Source organism: Schistocerca piceifrons, chromosome X (assembly GCF_021461385.2).
Source record: "Schistocerca piceifrons isolate TAMUIC-IGC-003096 chromosome X, iqSchPice1.1, whole genome shotgun sequence".
In the NCBI taxonomy this organism is placed as follows: domain Eukaryota; kingdom Metazoa; phylum Arthropoda; class Insecta; order Orthoptera; family Acrididae; genus Schistocerca; species Schistocerca piceifrons.
In genome coordinates this window covers 263,097,178-263,123,807 of record NC_060149.1, presented here as the reverse complement: position 1 = coordinate 263,123,807, position 26,630 = coordinate 263,097,178, and the positions used below count along the sequence as shown (strand labels likewise).

General features: G+C 43.0%; 1 protein-coding gene across 2 annotated transcripts in view; it reads right to left on the bottom strand.

Annotated features, from left to right (window-relative positions):
* LOC124721737 (steroid receptor RNA activator 1) overlaps positions 1-26,235 on the bottom strand; it is a 50,322-nt gene extending 24,087 nt beyond the window's left edge. The window contains exons 1-2 of one of the 2 annotated variants that reach the window (XM_047246839.1): positions 26,091-26,235; positions 17,117-17,427 (exon numbers count right to left, since the gene is read on the bottom strand). In XM_047246839.1, coding sequence (XP_047102795.1) covers positions 17,117-17,427; positions 26,091-26,115 — 336 coding nt within the window. In that variant the 5' untranslated portion in view covers positions 26,116-26,235. Of the gene's footprint in view, positions 1-17,116; positions 17,428-25,893; positions 26,038-26,090 lie in introns of those variants that run through there. The other variant, XM_047246838.1, reaches the window with a different exon arrangement.
* Positions 26,236-26,630: the final 395 nt, after the last annotated feature.

Genomic DNA, 26,630 nt, shown 5'->3' with positions numbered 1-26,630 from the left:
TTGTAACCTTAAAGAGATGGAGAATTGACATCAGTGAAATACATTCCTTGGAGAGCAACGCAGATCACAGAACAAGAGGGCACTAGTTGTAGTTCTGGCTGGTAACAGTAATATCAATTGCAGCTCCACTGATGGCATTAATTGTAGTTCTGGCTCGTGACAGTAATAGCCATTGCTGTTCCATTGAAGTATCAAATTAAGGAGGCCAGGAGTACAAGTCGCACCCAAGACCACTGTCTGTCACCTGTGGGGATGGAATAACAATCGGAAAAGATTGCTTCAGTGTCCAGTGGTGTGGGAGGATCTGGCACCTCCTGGGTCAATGGATTAGTCTTCTCCCAAGAATTATTCTCTATCTCTAACTAATTTAGAGGGTCAGCACTCTTGTGAGGTCTTATCTGCTGTGGAAGTAGGAAATTAAGAGTAATGAGCTGGCCTAGGGCCAGCAGTCCGTGATTCCTTCAGCCATTGGCATCTGTTGTGTCACTGGTCCGTAGATTTCTGGGGAGGGGGTTTCCTAAAAAGAAATCCTGACAACAGATGGTTCCATATGAGGATACTGTTTTTTCAAAGATGGTTCTATAGGAACCCATGGGAGTAAATACTCGAGGTACTGTTGATGACCATGCCACAGCAGTGGCAAAAGCAGATACCAATGAGACTACTTCCAAGCTTCAAAATATGAGAGGTGATTGGGGACAGTAATTTTCTGAGTTTTGGATTTCTTAATTAGGAAAGCCCATTTCTTAGATCAGGGAGGGTGGTCATCTCCAACAGAGAATCTTGTGTGTGTGTGTGTGTGTGTGTGTGTGTGTGTGTGTGTGTGTGTGTGTGTGCGCGCGCGCGCGCGCGCACACATTTGGATCTAATGGGTGCCCAACAATAAGGTCATCAGTGCCCTTACACTTCTTAAAAGAAATGAATGTGGAGATGAACTAAAAGTGTTGTACACGCACGCACTCGAAATGACCACAGTCACTCTGTATCACATGCACTCTCACATGCACTAAAACCAATTAGGAGAGAAGATAGCCAACCAAAAAATTAAAACACAGAGAAAACAAAACACAGAAGAACTAAATGAAAGGCACAGGGAAATGTTGATGAAATCTTCTCGGGCTTCCATCTGGGTAGCTGCGCCGAAAATCTGCAGATTTTCGACACAGTTACCCGAATGGAAGCCCGACAAGATTTCATCAGCAGTATACACTGGGAAAGCCTACATTGACAGGAAAATGCGACTGGCTGAGCACTTGCAAAAAAACTAGGGTGAGCCAGCCACCCTTCGACACATTACGAATATCTCCCTAAAATCTTGTTAGGAACGTTGTACAATTCACAAAACTTTAAAACCTTAACCACATTTGTTTGATTATTACATAAAATAGACTAGAGATCAGCCGGCAAACCCACCACAGTTCACAGGTCGGCAGATGAAATGCAGTGCAATAAAATGTGACACACTGTGGTCTGCACACCACAAGCATCACACATTGGAGGGTCCTCTCGTCATAGTAAGAATCCATGCATCATAGAGCTGTGGAATATGCAAAGACGAGTAAGAAGGAAGTATTCCATGGCCGAGTTGTCAGCTTGATGGGACAGAGCTTGTTATCAGTCATTGACAGTCACTTTTCTTCCCACCAACACATGACTTCGTACATCAACTGTGAGGTGATAGCATGCAAGGGGACAGCACACCGAAACACCTGAGGATCACGACACGCCGGAGTGGCCGAGCGGTTCTAGGCGCTACAGTCTGGAACCGCGCGACCACTACGGTCGCAGGTTCGCATGGATGTGTGTGATGTCCTTAGGTTAGTTAGGTTTAAGTAGTTCTAAGTTCTAGGGGACTGATGACCTCAGCAGTTAAGTGCCATAGTGCTCAGAGCCATTTGAACCATTTTTGATCAAGGCACACCTCCTTCGTTGCCCAATCTGCCCTTTTGTTCCCCACAATTCCAATGTGCCCAGGTACCCAGCAGAAAGACACGGCCTTCACCAGTTGTCGTCGTTGGAGGAGGGCATCCTTGATACTCTGGGGTACTGTACCTGCTGGGTACAAACACAGGAGAGAGTAAAGGGCACTCAGAGAACCTGAGCAGAAGAGAAATCTAACACCGGGAGAACGCCTCATCTACACCAGTGCTCGCAAGATCGCATATAATTCTGCATCTAAGACAGTAAATTATGATGGCAGTCTTACCTCGAGGACATGAAATGGGAAAACAACAGAGAAACCAACAGAGCCCTCTGCTTAGACCCATCCATAAGAAGAGCTACATGGTCATGATACTCAGATAAAATATCAGAGAATATCACATTAAAAATGGAAGCAGGAGTGCTACCTCTCCTGTACCGCACCAAATTTAAAATCACTCCGGGCCATGGCAGACGGTTAAAACCCTGAATTTTGGGTCGTACTGGCTCCACACCGAGTGACACCAGCACATGTTGCATGCAGATTCCAGATGGCATCGTGGCTTGTACAACATTGAAAAAAAAAAAAGCATTCCACACGTGGATGAGCAACAGTATGGTGCGTGGGTGAAGTTGGAGCTGCAAGGAACTGACACCATGAGAATCTGGTGCCACATGGTAAGTGGCAGTTCCCCCGCCTCAGTACAGATGCTAGGTATGGGACTGGTCCCAGAGGCACCCATGGCCAGCCGAATCTCCTCATGATGGACAGCATCAATGATCCGCAAGTAAGAGGGCCTCGCTGGCCCGTACCCCGTGCACACGTATTCAAGCCACAAACGGTCAAAAGCCCAATGAAATTGAAGGAGACGGGCCCTGTCCGCTCCAAGACCTGTGGCTAAGGTACTTGATGATGTTCAGTGCCTTCAGGGTTCTGGCTTTCAGGTCTTGCAGATGTGGCAACCATGACAATCAGGAGTCAGACATGAGGCACATAAACCATTGTGTGTGTCTAAAATGTAGGATGGTGTCCCCCATATTCAAGGCAGGCAAAGTAATAAGACAACAAGAATGATTAAAATGCGCGCACGCCCACACACACACACACACACACACACACACACACACACACACACACACACACACGCGCGCGCGCGCTCGCGCCCACACACACGCACACACGCACCACTGGAGGAGCAACAGAAAACAGCAAAATTGTCTACAAATAAGGAGCACTATACAGGATTCCTTACCGTAGATGTGATGCTGTTGGTGGCTATGTCAAACAGGGTAACACTTAAAACACTGCCCTGAGGAACACCATTCTCATGTTCAAATTACCAACTGAGGCAGGAAAGACCGAATGAAGATGGGGAGGTGGCCACGAAAGCCCTATTGATACAGTTGTGTGAGAATACAGTATCTGAAAGTAGTACCGTATGTCTTACTTATATCAAAGCTAGAAGGGTCAGATTGTCGACAGTGGACTGAAATCTTCGGAATCCACACTGATAGCGGCTAAGGATTTGCTTGGTTCCTAACAACCAGACCAGACGATGGCTAACCATTCGCCCCATGGTCTTTCCTACACAGCTCGTTAAGGCGATACTCCGGTAACTACTGGGACACGTGCAGTCCTTTCCCGGTTTGAGGAGAGGGATCAGAATTGCGTCCCTCGAGTTGGGAAGTTGCCTGGCTGCCATATTAGATTACAACATTCGAAGAGAATTTCCTTTGATGCTGCTAGCAAATGTTGAAGCATGCAGTACCGGATTTGGTCGTGACCAGGTGCACTGTCATGAATCTCAGTCAATGCCAATTTGAGCTCCCACATAGAGAAAGGGGAGTTGTAGGCCTCAAAACTGTTGGACCTGAAGTTCAACTTTTTCCTCTCCATAGCCACACAGTAGCGACGAAATGCTGGATCCAGGCTTGTATTGGCAGTAGTCTGTGCAAAATGCTTGGCCAGCATCTGAGCAATGTGCTTGGGTGTTGTTTGGAGGCACCCCTGTTTCAGCACTGCTGCTATCAGTAAACGGCTGTGTTTACCGGAAGTCCTCCAGATGGGTTCCCATACTTTTATAGAAGTGGAACGATTGATGGAGTCGAGGAACACTGGCCATGACCTTTTCTTACTCTTCTTAATTAGAGCCTTGGCCTTCGTGACTTGTAAGGCCCTAAAGTTGTCTTATGTTGGCCAGCATTTAAAATGTCTAAGAGACGCATGCCTTTCCTGCATCGCGGAACGGCACTCATCTGTCCACCAAGATACTGGTTGTCTCATAGGATGACCTGAGGACTGTGGCATGAAGAGGTCAGCGGCACAATGGATCACTCGTGTGATGTGGTCCACCCATCCTTGGATGCTGTTGCAGTGTTTGAACACAGCCAGCTGGCTGGAATGCATCCAGTTAGCCCCGCTGACCATCCGCTTCAGTGGCTTAACGTCACATGATGAGCTATTTAGGAGGTGAAGGGGGATTGGGAAGTGGTCACTGGAATGAAGTTCGTCAATGACCTCTCTCTGAACAGTCAGCGAGGGCAGGAGAACAGAAAGAGGGGTTGATGGCTGACAATGACCCAGCAGCAGTAGAGAAATGTTTGCGAGTACCTGTGTTGAGGATGCACAGCTCGTGAGACGTAATGAGGCCCTCCAAAACCCGACCCCGAGGGCACATATTGGTCAAGCCCCACACAACATGATGGGCATTGAAGTCTCCCAGGAGGAGGACTGGTCACGGGAGTTGTGAAATAAGATCCGGGAGAGCCTCAGAGTATATTGCATCTTGCAGAAGTAAATACAGTGACCGAACAGTGATCCTTCAACACGCTGAATTTGAACTGCAACTGCTTGCAGGGCAGTAGCCGAGGGGAGAGAAGAAGAGTGGTGCGCATTAGTGACAAACACTGCAACACCTCCCTTGGCCTTTCCCCCAATTGGTCATCCTTGCAGTATAGTGTATATCCCTGCAGCACAGGGACATCTATATCCTTAAAATGAGTTTCTTGTAATCAAAAGCACAAGGGGTGTGATGGAAGCCATATCATCAGTGCAGTTTTACCTTACCCCTACCTTTGCACTGGGAAGCTGAAGCACCCGTAGAGTGAGGGAGTGGAGATGTTCTCCCCATCAGTGAGACAGGAAAGAATGACGTCTCAGGGCACTTGCGACAGCTTTTGACCTGAATGTCGTAAGCCTTTCCCTGCACCCTATCCCTTCGAGGATGAGGGGGAAAGGGGGCGTTGAGAGGAACTCTGTTTTTCTTGCACCTTCTGGATGCTTGCTGTGGGACTGCTGTTCCTGGTACAGCTGCCTGGATTGCTTTGCCCTTACTCTTTTTTCCTTGACATGTAGATGTGCTAGTACAGATGCTTGTCGTGGCTACAGGCACACTAGGCGTCATCTGTGTCAAAGTGTCTGCCTTGGGAATAGGTTCCTGCACCATGGAACAATATGAGGTGGCAAAGATGGGGGTTTCATCGCCTTATATTCTTTTTTGGCTTCGACGTAGGGGATCTGCTTCGTCACTTTTACCTCGTGTATTTTACGTTCTTCAGCAAAAACAGGGCAGTCTCGGCTCCAAACTGAGTGGTTCCCAGAGCAGTTGAGGCTGATTGCTGGAGACGGACAGTCAGTCCTGGCATCATGAGTGGCTTTTCTGCAGTTCCCGCAGATCGTTTCACCTCCACAACTCATGGTTGTATGGCTGAAATGCTGACATTTATAGCATCGCATAGGGTTTGAAATGTAAGGTCGAACATTAAGTCTAAGACGTTCAGGCAGTATTGGAGAATTGAATGTGACAATGAACCATTCTTGCTTCAGTTCTGCTATGTCCATGACACCTTGGAACGTGACAACACCCTTACTGGAGTTGAAAGAAGTGTGCACAGCTCAACAGTGTCTGTGATTTCTTAATAAGTTTTACCTGCTTTGACCTGTTACTTTCAACCAATAATGAGCGATTATGCAATCATTTTATAGATTTTAATGTTCCAGCACGGCCTTCCAAACCCTTATGGATATAAAAGGGGGACACTTTTTAAAATGTCCCCTCCTTCCTCTTTACCACCAGAAACAAGCTGTTATTCACGACTCCATGAGCCTTGTTACTGCAGCCCAAAGTATTCTTATTACCAGGACGACTTGCCTCCCTCATCCTTTTTGATGAGTGGGTGTGAATACTCCCAGGTGGTACACCTGTCCCACTGGGAGGAGGAGAAGATGATTTCGAGGGTTCCCTCTCAGTCCGACAAGCAGCTAGGGAAATAAGGGTCCACTCAGACAGAGCCTCGTGTGCCTGGGTAAGCCTCATACAGCTGAGGTGTGGCAGGTTCCCCAGAGGTTTCCTGCTAATGACTGTTCCACCTCAACAGCCACGCATCCCATCAGCGCACAGCACACCTTGAGACTGATCCCTGTTCCCTGACACACACAATGTTCGACTGCTGCACTGGATGGTGGTCGCTGAAGCATGCCCAGGGCTTACAGTGACAGGGGACTGTCGGCGCTTACCACTCCACAACTCTGGAATCCCAGTGCCGCCAAACCTGTACCCAGCAAATGAATGCTGAGCCCGTGAGGGCGACACAGAATTGTGGTAGCTCACATAGTGAGCTTTCATGAACTGTTTGGTTGGTTTAAAAGGGGGGGGGGGGGGGAGCAAACTGCTAGGTCATTGGTCCTTTGTTCCCAGTAGAACAATTACCCAAGGAAAAAAGAAAACAAAGAAGACATATGGCACAATAACAGGAGAAAGGAAGAACCAGAAGAACCGCAGGACAACAAACACTACAATAGACAAATCAGGAAAAGAAAACCACAGAGACATGCAAGGAACAGGGAGAAGAGAGTAAAAACAAGAAAGCAGATTGCCATGGCTGGCTGACCATGAAAATAAAAAAGGAGAAGCTAGCCACTCTGCAACACATTAAAACCTCCACCCTAAAAGCTCTAGTCCAGCAAGAGGTGGACAACTGTCAATTGGGAGCCACAGCGACGCTAAGGTGGGTCCTTGTGATGGTGAAGGTAACCAGGTGTGAGCCTTGTATGACCAATGCAGAGCTGACAAAGAACAACTGATTCACTGCGAGAAGCCCCCAGGGAAGACTTCCACACATCCACAGTCTCCTAATGACATGCAGTTTGTTGTGCATAGTGTTATGCCACTCCGTCTCCCAACGCATAAAAACCCTTTGGCGTAAGGCAGAACGCAGGTCAGTGTCAGAGATGCCCACCTCCAGGAGAAGTTTCCACGTAGCCTGTTTGACCAGCCTGTCAGCAAGTTGATTGCCTGGGACTCCGACGTGCCCTGGGGTCCACACAAACACCATTGAATGATTGGACCATTCCAGGGCAGAGATGGACTCCTGGATGCTTGCTACCAAAGGATGGCAAGGGTAGCACTGGTCGATAGCTTGTAAGCTGCTCAGAGTCAGAACAGAGAAGAAACTAATCACCAGAACAGGAACAGATGTACTGAAGTGAATGAGATATGGCCACAAGCTCTGCAGTGAATACACCGCAGCCAGTGGGCAAGGAATGCTGTTCAATATGGCCTCTATGGACATAGGCGAAGTCAATATTACCATCAGCCATTAAGCCTTCAGTGTAAACAACTTCAGAGCCCCGGAACACGTCAAGAATCGAGAGGTAGTGACAGCAGAGAGTGGAGGGGTTAACAGAGTCCTTAGGGCCATGCAAAAGGTCCAGGCAAAGCTTCGGCCGAGGTTTACACCATGGAGGTGTACGTGAATGGACCTCAAATAGAGGTGATAAAGAGAAGGACTCCAGTTCAGAGAGAAGGGACTGCACGCAAACTGCAATCATGAGCCCTGACCTGGGCTGCGGATGCGGGAGATGAACTACCATCGGTGGCAAAAGGAGACGGTAATTTAGATGCTCGGGGAACTACGAATATGTGCAACATAACTGGCGAGCAGTTGTGCATGTTGGATCCACAATGGAGAGACTCCGGCCACCACCAGGACACTGGTCACCGGACTCGTTTTAAAAGCTCCAGTTGCTAGGCAAACACCACAGTGGTGCACTGGGTCGAGTAAATGCAATACTGAGGGTGCCACCGAACCATAAACCAGACTCCTATACTCAGTTTGTATATTTTGCTTATTTTTTCACAGTTCCACACAACTTCTTCCCGTTTTCTCAATTGATCTGTGTTCGGTTTATCAAGGCCTATCCACTGTGCCAAGTTATAACTAAATCTGAGGGGGGTGCGATGGGGAGGTTCCCTTGTAAGAACTGATACATCTCCACTACAGTGAGCGGATCGTCATTAAGACAAAGTTCAGGTTCTGGATGAATGATACAACGCCAACAAAAGTGCATGGACACATGACTTCGCAGCTGAGAACTGGAAACGTGGGCTATAGGCCATGACTGCACATTGTGAATGGCTCCCTGTAGGCGCTGCTCAGCAACACCAGTACTGGAGGAGCAATACGAAATGCAGAAGTCATCCGCATACAGAGAAGAGGAGACCGACGGCCCTACAGCTGCTGCTAGGCCGTAAATGGCCACTAAAAATAGAGACACACTCAATACGGAGCCCTGCAGAACGCCATTCTCCTGAATACAGGGGGAACTATGGGAGGAACCAACTTGGACACTGAAAGTATGGAGCAACAGGAAGTTTTGTATAAAAATCAGGCGCAGGGCCCGGAGACCCCACTCATGCAATGTGGCCAGGATAAGACATCGCCGAAAAAGGCTGTTCGGATGGCAGACTCAAGGGACACAAGATTATCAGTGGTAGAGAGACCCAGGACCCAACCAAAACTCTGACACACCATACGTTCCAGCAGCTTACAGAGAGCGTTGGTGAGGCTGATGGGCCAATAGCTATCCAAATCAAGCTGATTTTTACCCGGTTTTAGCACCGGAATGATGGTGCTCTCCTGCCAATGTGATGGAAAGACACCATCACACCAGATCCGGTTGAAGATGACAAGGAGATATCGCTTGTAGTGAGATTAGAGATCTTTTATCATCTGACTGTGGATCCAATCCAGCCCAGGAGCTGTGTCGAGGCTATGTGCAAGGGCACTGAGGAGCTCCCACTCTGTAAATGGGGAGTTATATGGTTCACTGTGGCGTGAGGACTTTCCTTTCCATCCACCGTTTGAGGGTGTGAAATGATGGGTGGTAGTTCTCAGACGCAGAGGCTCAAGCATAATGCTCAGGAAAGTGCTCGCAATACCGTTTGCATCGGTAGGGAGCACGCCATTGATGTTAACGCCAGGGACACCTGCTGGGGTCTGATACCTACAAAGACCTCCGGTCTTTGTCCAGACTTGGGAAGGTGATGTATGGTACCCAATGATCAACACGTACCTCTCCCAACACTCCTGTTTCCGTTGTTTTATAAGCAGCTGAACATGGGTGCGGATCTGCTTAAAGGCTATTAGGTGCTCTATGTAAGGGTTCTGTTATGTGCTTATGTCACTGCAGAGCTCACCAACACACTTTAATTGCCTAAACGACTTCCAGCGACCACCAAGGGCCTGTCTTTTGCTGGGGGAGCCCTAGAGAGCGCATTTTCTGCCACAGAAACTGTCGTAGTGACCTTCTCAATCACAACATCAATGGCACCACAATGGCGGGTGGGGGGATTCAACAGTGACAGCAGAGGTGAAAGCTATCCAGTCTGCCTTGTTTAAAACCCATCTGGGTAGGCGTCCATGGGCATGACGCTGAGGGAGTGACAAGGAGATCGCGAAGTGGTCACTACCACACAGGTTATCATGTGCTCTCCAGTGGATAGATGGGAGAAGTCCTGGGCTGCAAACTGATAAATCAATGGCCAAGTAACTACCATGAGCCACAGTGAAATGTGTGGCGACCCCAGTATTTAAGAGGCAGAGGCCGAGATGGGACAGTAAATTTTCGACATCTCTACCACGGCCAGTTATTTCCTGCCTCGTCCGTATCCTCCAGACAGCCACACCTTCAAGAGGAGTTTGAAGGGGAACAGGTTCACTACATACTGAGTTCAGGACATAAACACAAACTCCACCTGACACACTATTATATTCACTATGGTTCTTGCAATATCCCCAGCAACTGTGAAGGGCAGGGGTCCACATTGCCGGGAACCAGCTTTCCTGGAGGGCAATGCAGAAAGCAAGTGTAAAGCTTAACAGTTGCCGTAGCTCAGCCAGGTGGTGGAAAAAACTGCCACAATTCCACTGGAGGACAACATGATCGTGAGACTGGGAAGGCATGAAACACTCTATGAGGCAGTCTACACCTCAGGGTCACCTGCTGCCACCGACTTATTTCCTGAACAGGCTATATCCATTGTGTCTGAGGGATTGACAAGAGCTAGGTCCTCAGTGGATGCCAGAATCTTCACCTCATCCTCAGATGCAGAACTTGTAGGCAGAGTTGGGGCGGGTGCCACCGCAATTCCCTTGGTCTTGGGGGTCTTTTTTCTGAATTTCTCACGCTGTTCCTTGGGTTTCTCTGGCTGGAAGGGCTTCACTGATTCAGTCTCCAAGACTGAGGATGATCATGAAGCCCTTCGACCAACTGCTTTTTGGCAATTCAGCCACTGGAGGGTGTCATCTTTCCCACTAGCAGAAGCCTGGGAAGGGAGTGACCCAAAGGACCCCCTGCTAGCGAGATGAGCCAAAGAAGACTTACGCTTCTCTGGCTGAGAAGTAGGGGCTGGTGTCCCTGATGGTTGGGGAGACAGTGCTCCTGAGGTACGTGGAACAGGAGTAACAGGGAGGGAAGCACTCATCAAGAGCCGACTGAAACTTGCAGAACTGACGGGAGTACAACTGTTCTCGTAGCGGAGGCATAAGTGGAGGTCACAGCCACAGGCGCTCAAATTTCCTCTTGGGCAAAATGTAGGTCAGTTGGTCCAGGGTCTTGTATTCCATGATTTTCCTTTCTCGCTGTAAAATCCTGCAGTCTGGTGAGCAAGGGGAATGATGCTCTCCGCAGTTGACACAGATGGGAGGCAAGGCATATGGAGTATTGAGATGGGATGGACACCCACAATCTTGACATGTGATGCTGGAAGTACAGCGGGAAGACCTATGGCCAAACTTCCCGCACTGAAAGTACCACATTGGGGGAGGGATATATGGCTTGACATCACAGTGGTAGACCATCACCTTGACCTACTCGGGTAATGTGTCACCCTCGAACGCCAAGATGAAGGCACCGGTGGCAACCTGCTTATCGTACACGTGAGGTACCGAGGTGAATAAGGTTTGCTGCCATCCATAGCCTGGCGTTCCTCCCATGGTGTGGCCATGGAGGGGGACGATTTATGATCATACTTCCTTGAATTGTACTGAGACTTCAAATGCTTAGAGACTGCTGGAGTTTGATCACCGGCAAGTGATGACGTGGTACGCTTCATTGTGCGTCATGTGCCCTTATACCACCTGTTCTGACCAGGGTCCCTCCCCATGGGCGCCACCCAGCCACAGCAAAGGCCACCCGGCATACGTGGGGAGTTAATGGCACAGTCATCAGGAGAGCGATCCCTGTGTAGTCAGGGGGCTACAACCAAGAGGGTACCACAATGGACTGGTTACCGTGCTGGATACGAGGTGCAAAGAATTCCATGGTCATCGTCGGTGCAGAAAACGACACTGCATAGTGGGTGGAGGAAAACACACCCCAGAAGATGTCCTCGCCCAAGAGATGAAGGATGAGCAGGACCGCAATGCCACAACGAGAAAGTTGGCTAAAGATCTCAATGCAAGATGGACATGACGCACCACGTAAGATGCCCTTCCCCAATTGGCTCGCTCTTCGGGAAAATTTTGAAGAATGGAGGTCAAACCATACCGGGGACCATCACATAAAAGCCAAAAGGCGAGGACTCCTTTTAGTCGCCTCTTACGACAGGCAGGAATACCTCGGGCCTTTTGTAACCCTCAGACCCGCAGGGCGGATGAAGTGGTTGACCAAACTCTCCACGAATCAAGTTGTTCACACATTGGGGAAACACACGCTATTGGCATTTAAAACACCGCATCGATGATAGGAAATATGGCTTCGAATCACAATGAAAGACCACAGTTTTCAGTTTCTCAGGAACTGCATCCCCCTCAAAAGTGAGGATGACTGCTCTTATGTCAACCTTATACTCAGATTGGCCTCGACGTACATGATACGTGAAGTGGACTCCTCACTACTTCAATTTCTGCAGTGGTAAGTCCAACTGAAAAATTAAACCCTGTTGATTACTCAGGTTCTTGTAGTGTGTTACAGTAACATGTAAATTAGCAAGATTTCTTATAAGAGATAGGATTCACTGTTTTAATTAAAACAGAACCATTTCATAATTTAATAAGGAAAGATATTTCTCCAAATATATTTTCAGTGTTTTCCACAAAGAACACTGGCTTGGTAGGTCAAAAGGGCACTCCATCAGTAAAGATGCGACCAGGAACTAAGAGGAGTAAGTTTTTGTAATTAGTTCGATTTTGCTTTCCTCTCATGGTGTGGCCAAGTAGGGAAAGTTCTTAAGCTCGTTATGATCTACACAGAAGAATTCTGGTCTGTCTGAAGAGACAGTCATAGCCTCACGGCCAATAGCTGGTAATTTTGGTCTTTTCACTGTGTTGGACATCAGCCTTGACACTGCTTACTCCAAACAAGGGATCTCCCCACAGACATCACCCGCACAGAGCAATGGCCACCTAGCTTAATAGACACTGCCCAGTGCCCCCAAACCAACAGGCACCCACTCCTCAATATGTGTGAGGAGGTAACACCTTGGGCATAAATAGTGCATTCCCTGCTTAGTCGGATGGGGAGAGGGAGCTAACACCATGCAGTTAATTGACAACCCCCATGTGGACTGGTTCCCATGTTGGGTACTGGGTGACGTTCTCCCCATGGCCCCCAATTCTGTACAAATTTTGAAAGGTGGAGAGCAAACCCAGATGTGGAGATCAAACATGAGTTAACTGAAATAGGTGGTGTAAAATAAAGAAACAAAAACCTGTAAAGCCTTAATAGATGTCCTATGACGAAGCTACATTGTCCGCAGGGAATCTGTCGTAGACAAGTCTGGGAAAAGATACAGTCAGAGGATGGCTTGGGGCACCGTGCTCACCACCCATGTACTCACAAAAGTGTTGAGAGTGTCCTGGGGGTGTAGAGATAGGATGCTGACTGTAGGATTGCTGAGGTGTTGGGCTGGGCGACATGCCTCACGACTGAATGGGCAACGTCTCCAGATGTTTGGAGATACCACTGTTTCAATACAGCTGCTGTCAACAAACTACTGTATTTTATATAAATCCCTAGGAAGAAATCCCAATTTGGGCTGAGCTGTTGGAATGCTTGTATCCAGATTCTTGCCAGGAACTCTGACACAGTGAGCCTCGCTTGAAACTTCTAAGACACTGAATCTGTGGTTTCAAATCACATCTACAGTCTACCAGCAACTCAAAAGCAAACATTTAACCACCTCTATTTTGGTTTGCTGTGGCTCCAATCTGCCGAAAGCCCAAATTACAGTCTGTCTGGTAAATGACGACTCAACTTCATCTTAGTTGACTGTCTTCTATCATTGACACAGCTCAAGTCACTGTCTTATTCCCCTTGCCTCATATATGCAGAGAATGCAAAGGAACTTAAGCATCACTGACTAGCATGTGGTCTTTGTGAATAGTATTACTGTGTTAGTGATATATTCCACTTTAATGGCATTTATTTCTTGAGTTACCACTGCTTCAAAATTTTTCTTTCATTTTCGGAAAGCAGTGTAATTATTTCTGAAGTCTGTCATTAATACCGTGTTACAGGTGGTATACGGCAGCATTCAGACTATGACAGCAGGATAAAAATTGATGTTCATTATTGCCATCTCAGTCTTACTCTGGCACAGGATGGAGAGAGTTTAGCATCAGATAAAAATTTTGTTATTGTCAAACTCCTCAAAAGTATGATATAATACTACCTTAAAATGTGTTTATAAAATATGAAATAATAAACAACCTAAAAGTATATCCCTGAGTTTCAGATCATTGTGGGGCACTATCTCAAGGACGTAGCCAAAGGAGGGGTCCAGGGGGTCTGGACCCCCCCATCACCCAAACGAAATTACACGTGACTTAGATGCCATATAATCAAATTGATGGATATAAGAGGCGATCAAAAATTTTCTGTGCAGGGGCATTGCTGCGGCATATATGCAATGTAGCATGACGCCGACACAGGAATATAAGAACTGACATATCAGCAAGGGATTAGTATGGCATTCGTGTCTTTTCGACAAACACATCCAAATACAATTAACATGCTGTTATTCTTTTCTTGGCTGGTGAGGGACAGATACTGGTAGGCATCCACAAGAGAATGAAGAATGTGTATGGGGCAGCATATAACGCACATTCCCACACTGCAAATGTTCTAACGCTTAAGTTACACTAACTCAAGTGGGAAACATTGGAGCACACTCCCCTCTAGTCCTGATCTCTCCTCGTGCGATTATCATGTCTTCAGTCCCTTAAGATACACCTTGAAGGGTCAATAAATCCTTTCAGATGAGGATGTGCAGCAGGCAGTTGCACACTTCTTCAGTTCTTACTTTCAGTTTAATTTAATGTATGTGCTGCCATTTATTATTTTTGCGCTCTATGCTGTTCTGATAGTTTCTAATTACAGATAAGATTGTAACACGAAAAAGAAAAACTGATTTTAATATTTCCGCTAGTGTTATGATAAGTTAAAAATATGTCCGCATGACTATAATTGGCTAATCACCCATCTGTTACAGTTTAATGTTAGCACTGGAGTCATCATTTGGAGACTGTTAGAACTTAGGGGTCAAAATATTTCAGGCAGTGGAGTGGTAATCAGGAGTGGTAATCATCATTGCAAATAACATTACATCAAAATCAGACCATATAACCACACTTGGATTTGCCTGTGTCACCTAAAAATCTCGTTGATCAACAACAATATTGTCCAAAAAGTGATGGTTTCATTTCTTTAAAAAATTGGCTCAAAATTCTGTCATTATTCGTCCAAATCTGGTCATCTGGGAAGTACCCAATTATGAAAACCGGTTCTGATATGGAATGATGGGGAAGTGTTTGTGGGGAACAGAAGGGTATGAGATGACAACAAAGTCTATAGTTCATTCATTTCTAAAAGATTTTTTTCAAGAAGCTACTTTAATTTGTCTGAGCTGACTGTATCCTGCATCTCCCACTCCGTCTTCATCCTAAGTCCATTTATGCCCTTGTAATACTGTTAACAACTGAGGTCACAAATTCCCTAGACAATTAAATCTTAAAATGTGTGCATTCATGCACTATCAACTGATGAATCATCCACAATCAAAGGATAATTTTGCAATATCAGAATTTGATCTTCTGCTGTGATGCATTTTATTTTATTTGAAAACAACGTACAACCAGTTTTTTCATATTCTTCAACAACTGGGGTACCTCTGTGCCTTGAGGTGCTGAGCTAGCAATCCCTGGATTCTAGAGACTTGGTGGTTGGAATTTATCAGCCAGTAGCTGTGAATGTTGTTTTCTGTCGTTTCCCATCTGCAGTTTAGGCAAATGCTGGGGTTGGTCCCTTACTATAGGCCACAGTCATTTCCTTCCGAATACCTTTCTTTCTTGACAGAATCACATTCCCTTAAATAGGCAGCCTCTCTGTTTAAATGAAAAGATGCATCGAAGGCAAGCCAAACATGTCTTCGGAGACTCCCGACACGAAAACCCACATTTACAGTGGAAGGTGGCTAGCAATCATCAATTTGTACTATGTTCTGTACATAAAGATGGCTCATTTGTAGAACAGTGATACATCATGCATCAAGTTTTACTACAAGAATGAAGTTCTATTGTGAAATGTCTTAGTCATAATATCCTCAGAACAGTGAGTCCAACCATTGCAACACTAATATATTCATACATAAAAATCATATAAATAACAATGTATTCTGTACATCGTAGATGAGCTTATTAGCATCAAAGACTATATAACCATATTACAATGGATAAATACAGGCACATTTATGATGTCACATGCATTAGGACTCAAGCTGACATTAATGCATGAATCAATGTTAAGATCCCAATACTGCAGCTCACAGTATCTATGTATCCCATTTTGATTTAAAAATAAATTTGGTTGCTATAGTTAACTGTTTAAATAAAAAAATTAAAAAGTTTTTTATCACTAAAGGAAATTGAAGAATTTTAATGAAATGAAAGATACTTTAATTAAATTTGAGGCTGAATTGAAGAACTTCAAATGTTTTGACTTGCTCAAGAAATTCTGACACTGTTTCAGGTAAGTTGAAAATTCAAATACAAGAGCGTAGGAGAAATATAGCTATTATAAAAAAATATTTGAACCCGTTTAACTTTATGAGTTATTCAACTCAACACTAAGATCCTTCTTCCCCACAATAGTGAACCTTATATTAAAACAGTAAGCTGTATTTTGTTAAGTATTTCTTCCGTGACTTTCATAAAATAAAGAACAACTGCCTTCAACCACAATCGTGATTTTATTTCAGTGCACAATAAATTCCAAGACCTGGCGACTCATCTTCAGGTGATTTAACAGCCCATATAATTTTTTTTTAAATCTCAGATTTAGTTTAATTCTGGTCGTGGTAAGATTACAATGGTATATTACAAAGAGGCAGATTGTAAATATCCATTTACAACTTAAGACAAATAGAAAAATAACTTCCTGTTTCCAGTAATGGATACATGGTTTTGAAGCACAGTATTAGGAAACATGTTTATGTGCATTTATACACTTATGTATATATGTGCACATAAACATGTTTACTCATACTATGCTAAAAACCATGTATCCACTCTGTCACATAATCCATAAGTGTATAAATGCACATACATTGATGTAGACTGTTGAAACACCTCAAGATGAGCCCACAGGGCTCAAAATGCATCATAAACTGAAATAAAATCACACCCGTGATTGAAGATGGTTGTTCAATTAACATGTTCATTCGGGTTTATAAAAGTAGAACACTGAACTAAATAGAATCATCACTTCAAATTCGTAGCTAATGATGTATTGTCATTTATAGACTAAATAATTACACAAAAATATAAGCTGGCACTGTAAAGCAATGACCCATAAGCACTATCATAAATGTTACACTAAGCCTATTTTTGGAGCCCAATAACAGCTAAGTGAACTAACCCTGTCACAACCACTGCGGTCCAGGCATTCAGAGAGGTTTCTGACCACTTTTGAACACTGTTCATTTGAAATACTTAATTCTTCAGGCCTGCAAGCCTCAGTTTCTTTACTTTTGTCCAACGTAACAGAGCTAACAGGTGGAGCTGACAAAGGAGGAAGTACTGTCTGAACTCTCTGTGATGATGTCTGCTCTGCTCCTTGTATTGGGAATGCCACCCTCTTTGTCAGTTTAGCTCTTCCTGATGCTGTTTGTTGAGGCCTTGATGGGTCATACGAAAGCTGTGGTGGATCATTCCAACCAGGAGTGGCAACTGTAGATGAAAAAATAATAACCATAGTGAATACAATTTCAAAAACACACATGATTCAGTCTGAAAGCAAATTTGCAGTCTAGTTCAACAAATTCACTCTGTATATTACAGCATTATCAACAATTTAAAAAACACACACACACACACACACACACACACACACACACACACACACACACACACACATTCTCTCCCCCTCCCCCCTTTCACTCCCTCATTCCTCTCCCCTCCCTCTGCTCTTGAGGATAATAGCATGAAATAAGTCCTTTTTAGTAGATGCACTTGGGCAGTTTGAGTACTAGGAGTCTTAAGTGTAAATGTTTTGCATTCATGTAAGTTAATAGCAATGGGGCTAGTGAGCTTAATGTCACCACTATCAACAAAGTCATGTGCCCTCAATCCATAGACACTGTGGAGAGGTTTGGAATATAAACCAGGACATCCGTTTGCAGAAATTTTATACCCCCCACTTCTCCTACCTTTGCTGTCTACACTCTGCCAATCAAATTTTTTTCACCCAATCAGGGTTAAAACCAATAACCTCCGAGTCAAGTACCACCATAGAAGCGTATTTTAGTGACCCCGGCTGAAGAGGCAAGTAATCGCCATGTGGCTCCCAGACTGGTGAAAATCTTTCATTTTGAGGCAATTTTGGTGACTGTCATGTCAATTCAGCTGTTATATATTCAATCACCTTTTCATTTGGTCTCACAAGACTGAATGGCCACTGTTCCATATCTTCCCAACAAAGAAAAATCTGAGGTAATCAGAACCAAACTCAGGTTCTCCACATCAGTAGGCTGTGACACTAACTTCTAGACAACACAGACAGTACCTTACTCACTGAAAAGCTGCCATGCAATAACATAAAAACAGAAAGGAATGGAAAACAGCAAAATGGCCAACTTTCTATCACTTTCATCTCTAAAATTTGATATTACCCATAGCAAGATGCCACAAATTGGACATTTGGAGAAAATATGAAATATGCAACATCCAGCTCGCATTATTATCAATGTGCACAAAAACTATTTTTTTAATTCCATGTTCTTGATTGATTTTCTTTCAAATAACACATTTTTAAGGAAGGAGACAGGTCTTTGGCAGTACTTCAACACTCTTACTACAGTGTAAACCAATACAAAAATGGAATTGGTTTGGTAAAACCTCATCTCACTTGAGTGACTGAAGATAGACATGTACACAGAAGAAGTCAGCTTCAGCAACTGCAGCTTACTGTCCATCACTTCCAGTAACACTTCATCAAGCTGACATGACTGTAGGTAAACAGTTGAGAGACAACCCTTTGTGGGATGGCAAATTGGACAACAGTGTTTACCTGAGATGGTATTATTACATCTGCTAATAAGTTTCGCCAAATTCCCATGTGGTCTGGTATCCAGAAAAATACAGTACCTTTCGTTGGCCTTTATACACAGAGATTGGAAACCTGGGTGGTCTGAACTTTTTATTTGCTGGATACCTGCAATGGATAGCTTGAAGGCCAATCAACTGAAGAAAGGAAGGAGGATCCCATTGATGATGAGATTGTTTGAGACTGACCCTAAGTGTGGTTTCCAGAATGAATTTTCATTCTGCAGCAGAGTATGCCTCATACAAAACTTCCTGGCAGTTTTTCAGGAATACTTCTGTAAACTTGTAAGGTAGATGATGAGGTACCAGCAGAAACAAAGCTGCGAGGATGGGTCTTGAGTTGCACTTTGGTAGCTCAGGTGACAGAGCACCTACCTGTTAAAGGCAACGTCCCAAGTTCAAGTCCTGGTCTGACACACAGTTTTATTCTGACAGGAAGTTTTGTACAGAAACTACTATTTGCAGTATTCATAAGACTGGGTTGTTCAAAAGCTTGTGGGAACGTGCACAGCACCTGCAAAGGAAGAACCGTCCAACTCCTGCATACTGTTCATGTAGGTTTTGGTATTGTCATAGAGATGGTCTGAAGACAGAATTCAAAGACATTTACAGGAGTAGTGCTACAGTTTTAACCAGTCAGTTTAGAGTGCATGAGCATCACAAGTATTTTCAGGAATTCCAAGAGAAAGTGTTGAGAACTGATTAGTGTTGTTTTAATGGTGGTACAGTTGGATAAACTTACAAATAATCGGTGTGTATTACTGTCCGACTAATTATACTACTTGTTCCTTTCACTCAATATTCTCTTCAACATTTGGTGAGCCCATTGAATGAATATCCTTTTCTTTCTAGTATTACTCTCTGCTGATGAAGTCTTATCACAAGTTACATATCCAGTCAATACCTTGCACACTGTTGTTCCTCATTAAGTCTAACATGGTGACCTCAAACTGTAAAATATTTATTAAATATAAGAATTATCAATCAGGATTGAGAATCTTCAATATGGTACTGCCATAAGGAACTACATTAAATACATTACTGTGTATCATTTACGTAAGTGACTTGGAAATGAAAGTACAAACTCCACAATACATACATAAGGTATGAGTGACTTTTACATCTACACCGCTGACAGGCACTGTTAGAAACAGAGTATACTGACTTCAACTATGGCTAGAGTCAAAAGACTCCTCTTTGAAATTTGCCCTAGTATAAAAACAACCAACTCTACAGTAATTCCATTTGACAACCATCCGCCCCAATAGCTGAGTGGTCAGCACGACAGAATGCCATGCAACGGGGCCCAGGTTCGATTCCCATCATCATCATCATCATCATCATCATCATCATCATCGACGTGCAAGTCGCCGAAGTGGCGTCAACTCAAAAGACTTGCACCAGGCGACTGGTCTACCCGTCGGGAAGCACTAGCCACACAATATTTCATTTCATTTCACAGCTGATTTGTTATCCAGAATCATAGGATGACTGAAGATGACAAATTTTGTGTAATGTATTATTGTGTATAGGTACGATATATGAATCACAACTGAGATAGATACCACACTTTTGAACTAAATATATACTTGTAATAAACTCATTTATGTATTTTGATTAATGATAGATTTTTTGGTGGGGGTGAACATACCCCAGCTTTGTTAATGACAAAAACATCAATAATAAATAACATCCAGAATGTACCTCACATAATATGGCAAACCACACACTTTTGGAAAAATTTGAGGGACTACTGTCTGCTTGTGTCATTGGTTTGGGAGCTATGAGATCAACACAAAAAAATGGTATGCTGTTCGGAGAAAAAGAAATGTTGCTGCACATAGAAATTAACTTCAACAATTTTTCTACTAACCAAACTTAGTTATTAATAGATGCATTAAACATCTACAACAATTAGACTATGCATAAATATCCTTATTTAGACAATAGTTACACGGCACTATATTTTTGTCTAAAAATATTTTCTTTTAGTAAACTACCAACATTCAAGTGCCAGTATAAACATCTCTCTGAAACAATTCCAGTTTATTATATGTAGGCCAGCAGCCTGATATCAGCTTAATTTGTGTCTTTTTGAATCACAAAGAAGAAAATTAGCGCAGTTCATTGGATACCTACACCATGGTTCCCAAAGTGAAATTAGTAAACAATGCTACACAATGCAGTACACCAATGACATCACTAACATGGTGGAGATAGGATTCTCAAGAAACTGTCAATGGATGTCGTCACTAAGAGAGAGAGAGAGAGAGAGAGAGAGAGAGAGAGAGAGAGAGAGAGAGCTAATGAAACCTTGACAAGAATAAGAAGGGTCTGAGTGGCAATGGCTTGAAAGGTCCACAGAAAGTTGCAATTTCACCACACTTTGACCCAAAATGTAACTGTGTTGGCTTGCGCTACGTCACACTGGTGCAGTGTTGTTGAGTTGGGTCACAGTTTGTTGTGGCATTTGGTGGCACTCTTGAGCTCAATGTTTATTTTCGAAGTTTGTTTCTCAGTTATGAGAATGAGACATTTGACACTGTGAATTGAGTATGTCAGGTGGTTGATGAAACAGTTAGTTCCAGATTGCTTGTGAGTTACTTTAATTCTGCATATTGTGACTGATGGATTTGTGTTTGTGATTATTATTGCAGTAGGTTGGGGGAGATTTATTATTCCCTTCCTTCTTTTGTCTGTCATGGATACGTGAGAGATATTTACAAGTCAGCCATTGCTTGTTGCTGTGGGTGTCTCTGTTTAAAATCAAGTAACTACAATTATTTGCACTTACTGTGGATGATTTTGTATTGTTTTTAAACACAGGAGTGTGTGAGAGTATGTGTGTTGAAAGTTGCTTTGGTTGACAAGTATATGGTTTATTTGTAGTATGTATGGCATGTGTGTTTAGAGTTGCATGTATATATTGAAATAGATGGTGATCCAAATTTTCATGAATTTCAGGGTTTTTCTTTTTAGTGTTTGGTAAGTCTGTTAGATTTTGGTAGGTAAGTATCATGGATATTGGTTTACTACCATTGGTTAGGTTATTTTTTATATAGTTATGTGAATTTTGGTTTGTTGTATTGTGAACTTCATTTTACGTAGGGAAAGTGAAGGTTTGGATAATGGTTTTGACAGTTTGCATGTGTTGGTTTTTGGTACTGAGGGCTTCATTTTAGCTGCCATATAGGTCAAGTGAAATCTGCAGTATCGGAATTTTTCATGGCACCGAGGGCTTTGTATAAGCTATGTACGTCAAGTGAAATTTGCAGTACTGTTTTTTTGTGTTGCATGTGGGCTCCTGGTATTGAGGGTTTCATTTGAGTTATATCGGTCACGTGATATTTGAAGTACCAGGTCTTTGAGTTGTGTGAAGTTTACTGGTATTGTCACCTTTCTTTGAGCTATACACTGAGGTGACAAAAGTCAAGGGATAGCAATATGCACATATACAGATGGTGGTAATATTGTGTACACAAGGTATAATAGGGCAGTGCATTGACATAGCTGTCACTTGTACTCAGGTGATTCATGTGAAAATAGTAGTTCGAGCTAGGCCTAGATGCATTTGACATTCCATTTCGGAAACTGTTAAGGAATTCAATATTCCATGAACCACAGTGTCAAGAGTATGTTGAGAATGTCAAATTTCAGGCAAATACCTCTCACCATAGGCAACAGAGTCGCCAATGGCCATCACTTAATGACAGAGAGCAATGGCATTTGCATAGAGTTGTCAGTGGTAACAGACAAGCAACACTGCATGAAGTAACCACAGAAATCATTGTGGGACATACGACGAACATATCCATTATGGCAGTGTGGTGAAATTTGGCACTAATGGGCCACAGCAGCAGACAACCGACACAAGTGCCCAGCACAATATTGTCTGCAGTGCCTCTCCTGAGCTAATGACCGCATCAGTTGGACCCTAGATAACTGCAAAACTGTGGCCTGGTCAGACAAGTCCCAATTTCAGCAGTTAAGAGCTGATGATAGGGTTCGAGTGTGACACAGTCCCCCGAAGCCATGGACCCTAGTTTCAACAGGGCACTATGCAAACTGGTGTTGGCTTCATAACGGTGTGGGCTGGATTTACAATGAATGAACTGGGTCCTCTGTACGTTTGGCTACCTGTTCCCAACCAAAAAATGGAATTTTTATAGATGACAATGAGCCATGTCACCGGGCCACAATTGTTGGTGATTGGTTTGAAGAACATTCTGGACAATTTGAGCACCTGGTTTGGCCACCCAGATTGCCTGACATGAATGCCATCAAACATTTATGAATATAACTGAGAGCTCAATTAGTGCACAAAATCTTGCACTGGCAAGACTTTCACAATTATTTATTGCTACCGAGGCGGCATGGCATATTTCTGCAGGGGACGTCCAATAAATTGTTGAGCCCACACCATATCAAGCTGCTGCACTACACCACGCAAAATGAGGTCTGACATGGTATTAGGAGGTAGGCCAAGATTTTTGTCACCTCAGTGTATATGCCAAGCAAAATTGATGATGCCAAGGGCTTTTTTGTTTTTACATTTTCTGGTTGGGATGAATGTTGAAAATTCTGAGAGTATGTTTTTTGGGTTAATATTTGTTTTGAAATGATTTCATCACTCTTATTGTCATATACTTAGTTTGTCTCCATCGAAAACTGCACTATTTCCCATGTTTGTCCCATTGGTTTCATTCTATTTCTGGAGTTAAATTTTTGTGTGCTTTTACATTTGTTCGCTGTTGTAATGAGTGACGAATAACAACTTTCAAATTCAGTAACTTGAAAATATCATATCAAAGTGGGAAAATTAGCGTTTTATCAGGAACTTAAAAGTGGAATGAAAAATGTAAAAAAATGGGTCACTACATTCGCTGCTTCAAAAACATTAATATGCTATAGTACTTTCCAGTTCCAAGCTAACCTAGAACTCCAGCTACATTTACACCTATGCTACACACGAATCTGTTCGACACCACTAGTCAAAGGAAACTGCTTTATTATTATCTTCAACGTGCAATCTAACTCATTATCATCCCTCACTGCATCACTATTTCCAATAGATCCAAGGAAGTCTAAGGAACAACGCAATCTAAGCCACAACTCACTATAACTAAATGACCCATTGCAAACAAAACACACTAATGACATCTACAATTGAAACATAAAAACAAAATCACTGCATACACCATCTATGTAACATATGACAACAAACTTTAAAGAATACATTGTTGGTTCACATACTTATCTACACCATCAAAATTATAGGAGGAAACTTAGAAGGTTGTGTTGTATTACACTCAATAATTTGTTATCAGAACACTTCAGAACCATAACCAGAACAACACTTCAAAGAGATACATCGCAAATATTCGTCAGGTGGTGGAAGAATCTTGTAGCAAGGATAAAAGAGTAAAGTTTCTGTGGATATGAGTTCAGTATAATGCATAATTCAATGAGAAAGATGATAACCTTCCCAAAGAAGCTGGCTCCAACAACAACATTGTTTAGTTTCACCCCCCATACACCAACCCAGTGACAGTAATAAAGAATCTAGTCACCACAAAATGGTAAGATGAGTGGACAGTAAGCAATATAAAGTGAGGATGGTTGAGTGGATGCATTTGATTTCAAATTACATGAAGATGTGGGTCCACAATTCTATATGAGGAATATTATGACAACAACCAGGATGTGATTAAATCACATTTTTCTGTGCCATCACAATAAAACCAAAAAAACGAAGAAACCAGTTTCTGTGACTAGTTCACATATTGATCATAACTGGCAACCAACCATCCGTCACCATATTTAAAATAATGTTAAGAGAGATGCGCATTAGGCAGACACACTGTCGTCTCCTTGTACAGAGGGCAAGCAACTCACTGGAATCAACATTGTATTAGGAATGTGTACTGCAATGCTATACTGCTATGGCATGCTTGTACTGTCAGCTAGCTAAGGTTGGCAAGGGGTACAATCTGTACAGGTCCCTGCTCATCTGGCTTCAGAATCCTGTGCTCCCAGGAAACTGCCACAGTATATTGTACTTAGTTCATTTTATTTATAAACAAACAGATGAAGATGCAAGGAAGTCAACATTAAACAAAAAGGGGAACATATGGAAGTAATTTTAGATGAAAGAATACTAGACATGCACATTCAAGTGTGCTTTATGTAGAATGATACGAAACTCCATCAAGACACTGTTTCCACTGTCACACACAGTTATGTAATCAAACAACTGGCTCACTATGCAAATAAAAAGCTCTTGTACATTGTCTATATGCGACTTTTTATACACAAAATGGATCCATTCTGTCGTCACAGGAATGAAAAGAATATTCATAATACAATAAAGATCATTTCAATTATATTTAAAAAGAGAAAAAAAATCATATAGACATACTACGGATCTACAAGAGCACTACTTTCAGTAACACAAAATGCAATTTTCACACACACACACACACACACACACACACACACACACACACAGACAGAGAGAGAGAGAGAGAGAGAGAGAGAGAGAATAGCACTTCAAAAAAACCTGCTCTATCACGGAACTTATAATACAAGCACTATCACAAAACCCACTAAGCTTCACGACTAGAGACTTTCCCCATGACACTGAAAAAATATCTGGTACAAAATTTATCTTATGGCATAAGGGAGCTACAAGGGCTAACAATGTGAAATTACTTGTTCAAATTGTGACTGATGTCACCTTATTCAATACATTACGAGGAAATTATCTGGCAATTAGGGCCGTCAAACAACTAATTCCTTCACGGGCATTCCAAAACCAGCAAGCGCTAACTCAGTGGTGCGTTTTAAGAAAAACGAAGGACAACAAATCATAAAAGATCATACACTAAAAATTACTGTCAGTGCTCACTAAATGATCATTCTTAGCACATGTCATCAGACAGTGATTAACGAATATGCGGGGCATGTTATGGATTCGAAAGCGTTAAGTTGGAAACTATAACATGAATCTCCGGAAAAATAAAATCTTGTCTCTATAGAACATTACTCGTTCTTAAACACATCATTGAATACACACTTCTAAAAATTACATGCCATATGTCTCTCCTTTAGCCACTGCAGTCATGTTACTGCCACAAAAATACGTCATGGAAGCACTTGGTCAAACTTTTTGAAACCATGTGTTCTCCAGCAAAATACTGAAAGCCTCTGAAATTAAATCTAAAAGCACAATGACACTACTTAGTTATCCTTTAGCAATTGTCACATAAGTGTCACATGACATGTTATACCTTTTGGTACAGTGCTACTGTTCATGTTTTTATATCCTCTCTCAAGTTTACAATTTAAACTTTTTTTAACGCGATTATCATTTCAGACTATTGTTACGGGTAGCTCACAGCCCAGACCCCACGCGCTTCTCACCACTAATCCACTACTTACATTCGAATCTTGCTAAGATATTACGTCGCAGTTGTCAAAATAATATGTGCCCTTTGCCAAAGGCTGGCTGTATGACGTATGTTGTGGCGATTGGATACATACATGACAGCACGGACGCTCTCGCTAAGTTAAGTGATTAATATTGTAATAAGAGCTAATTTAGTTAAAATTACATTGTAGACTAGTGTCTTCTCTAGGCTGCCTATTGAAGGTTTCGCTTTTCTGGCCGTATTTAGATCGAAAAGGAAGTATTTCGTAAAAGGCCGGTAGTCGCCAGTTTTGTTTACGTTTTTCAGACGTAAATTTCGTGCGAGTGTAGATTTTCGTTTTTGACTAGAGTTACCGCTTCAAAGTCAAATTAATTCGTGTCGGTCATACAGAGTTTAGGT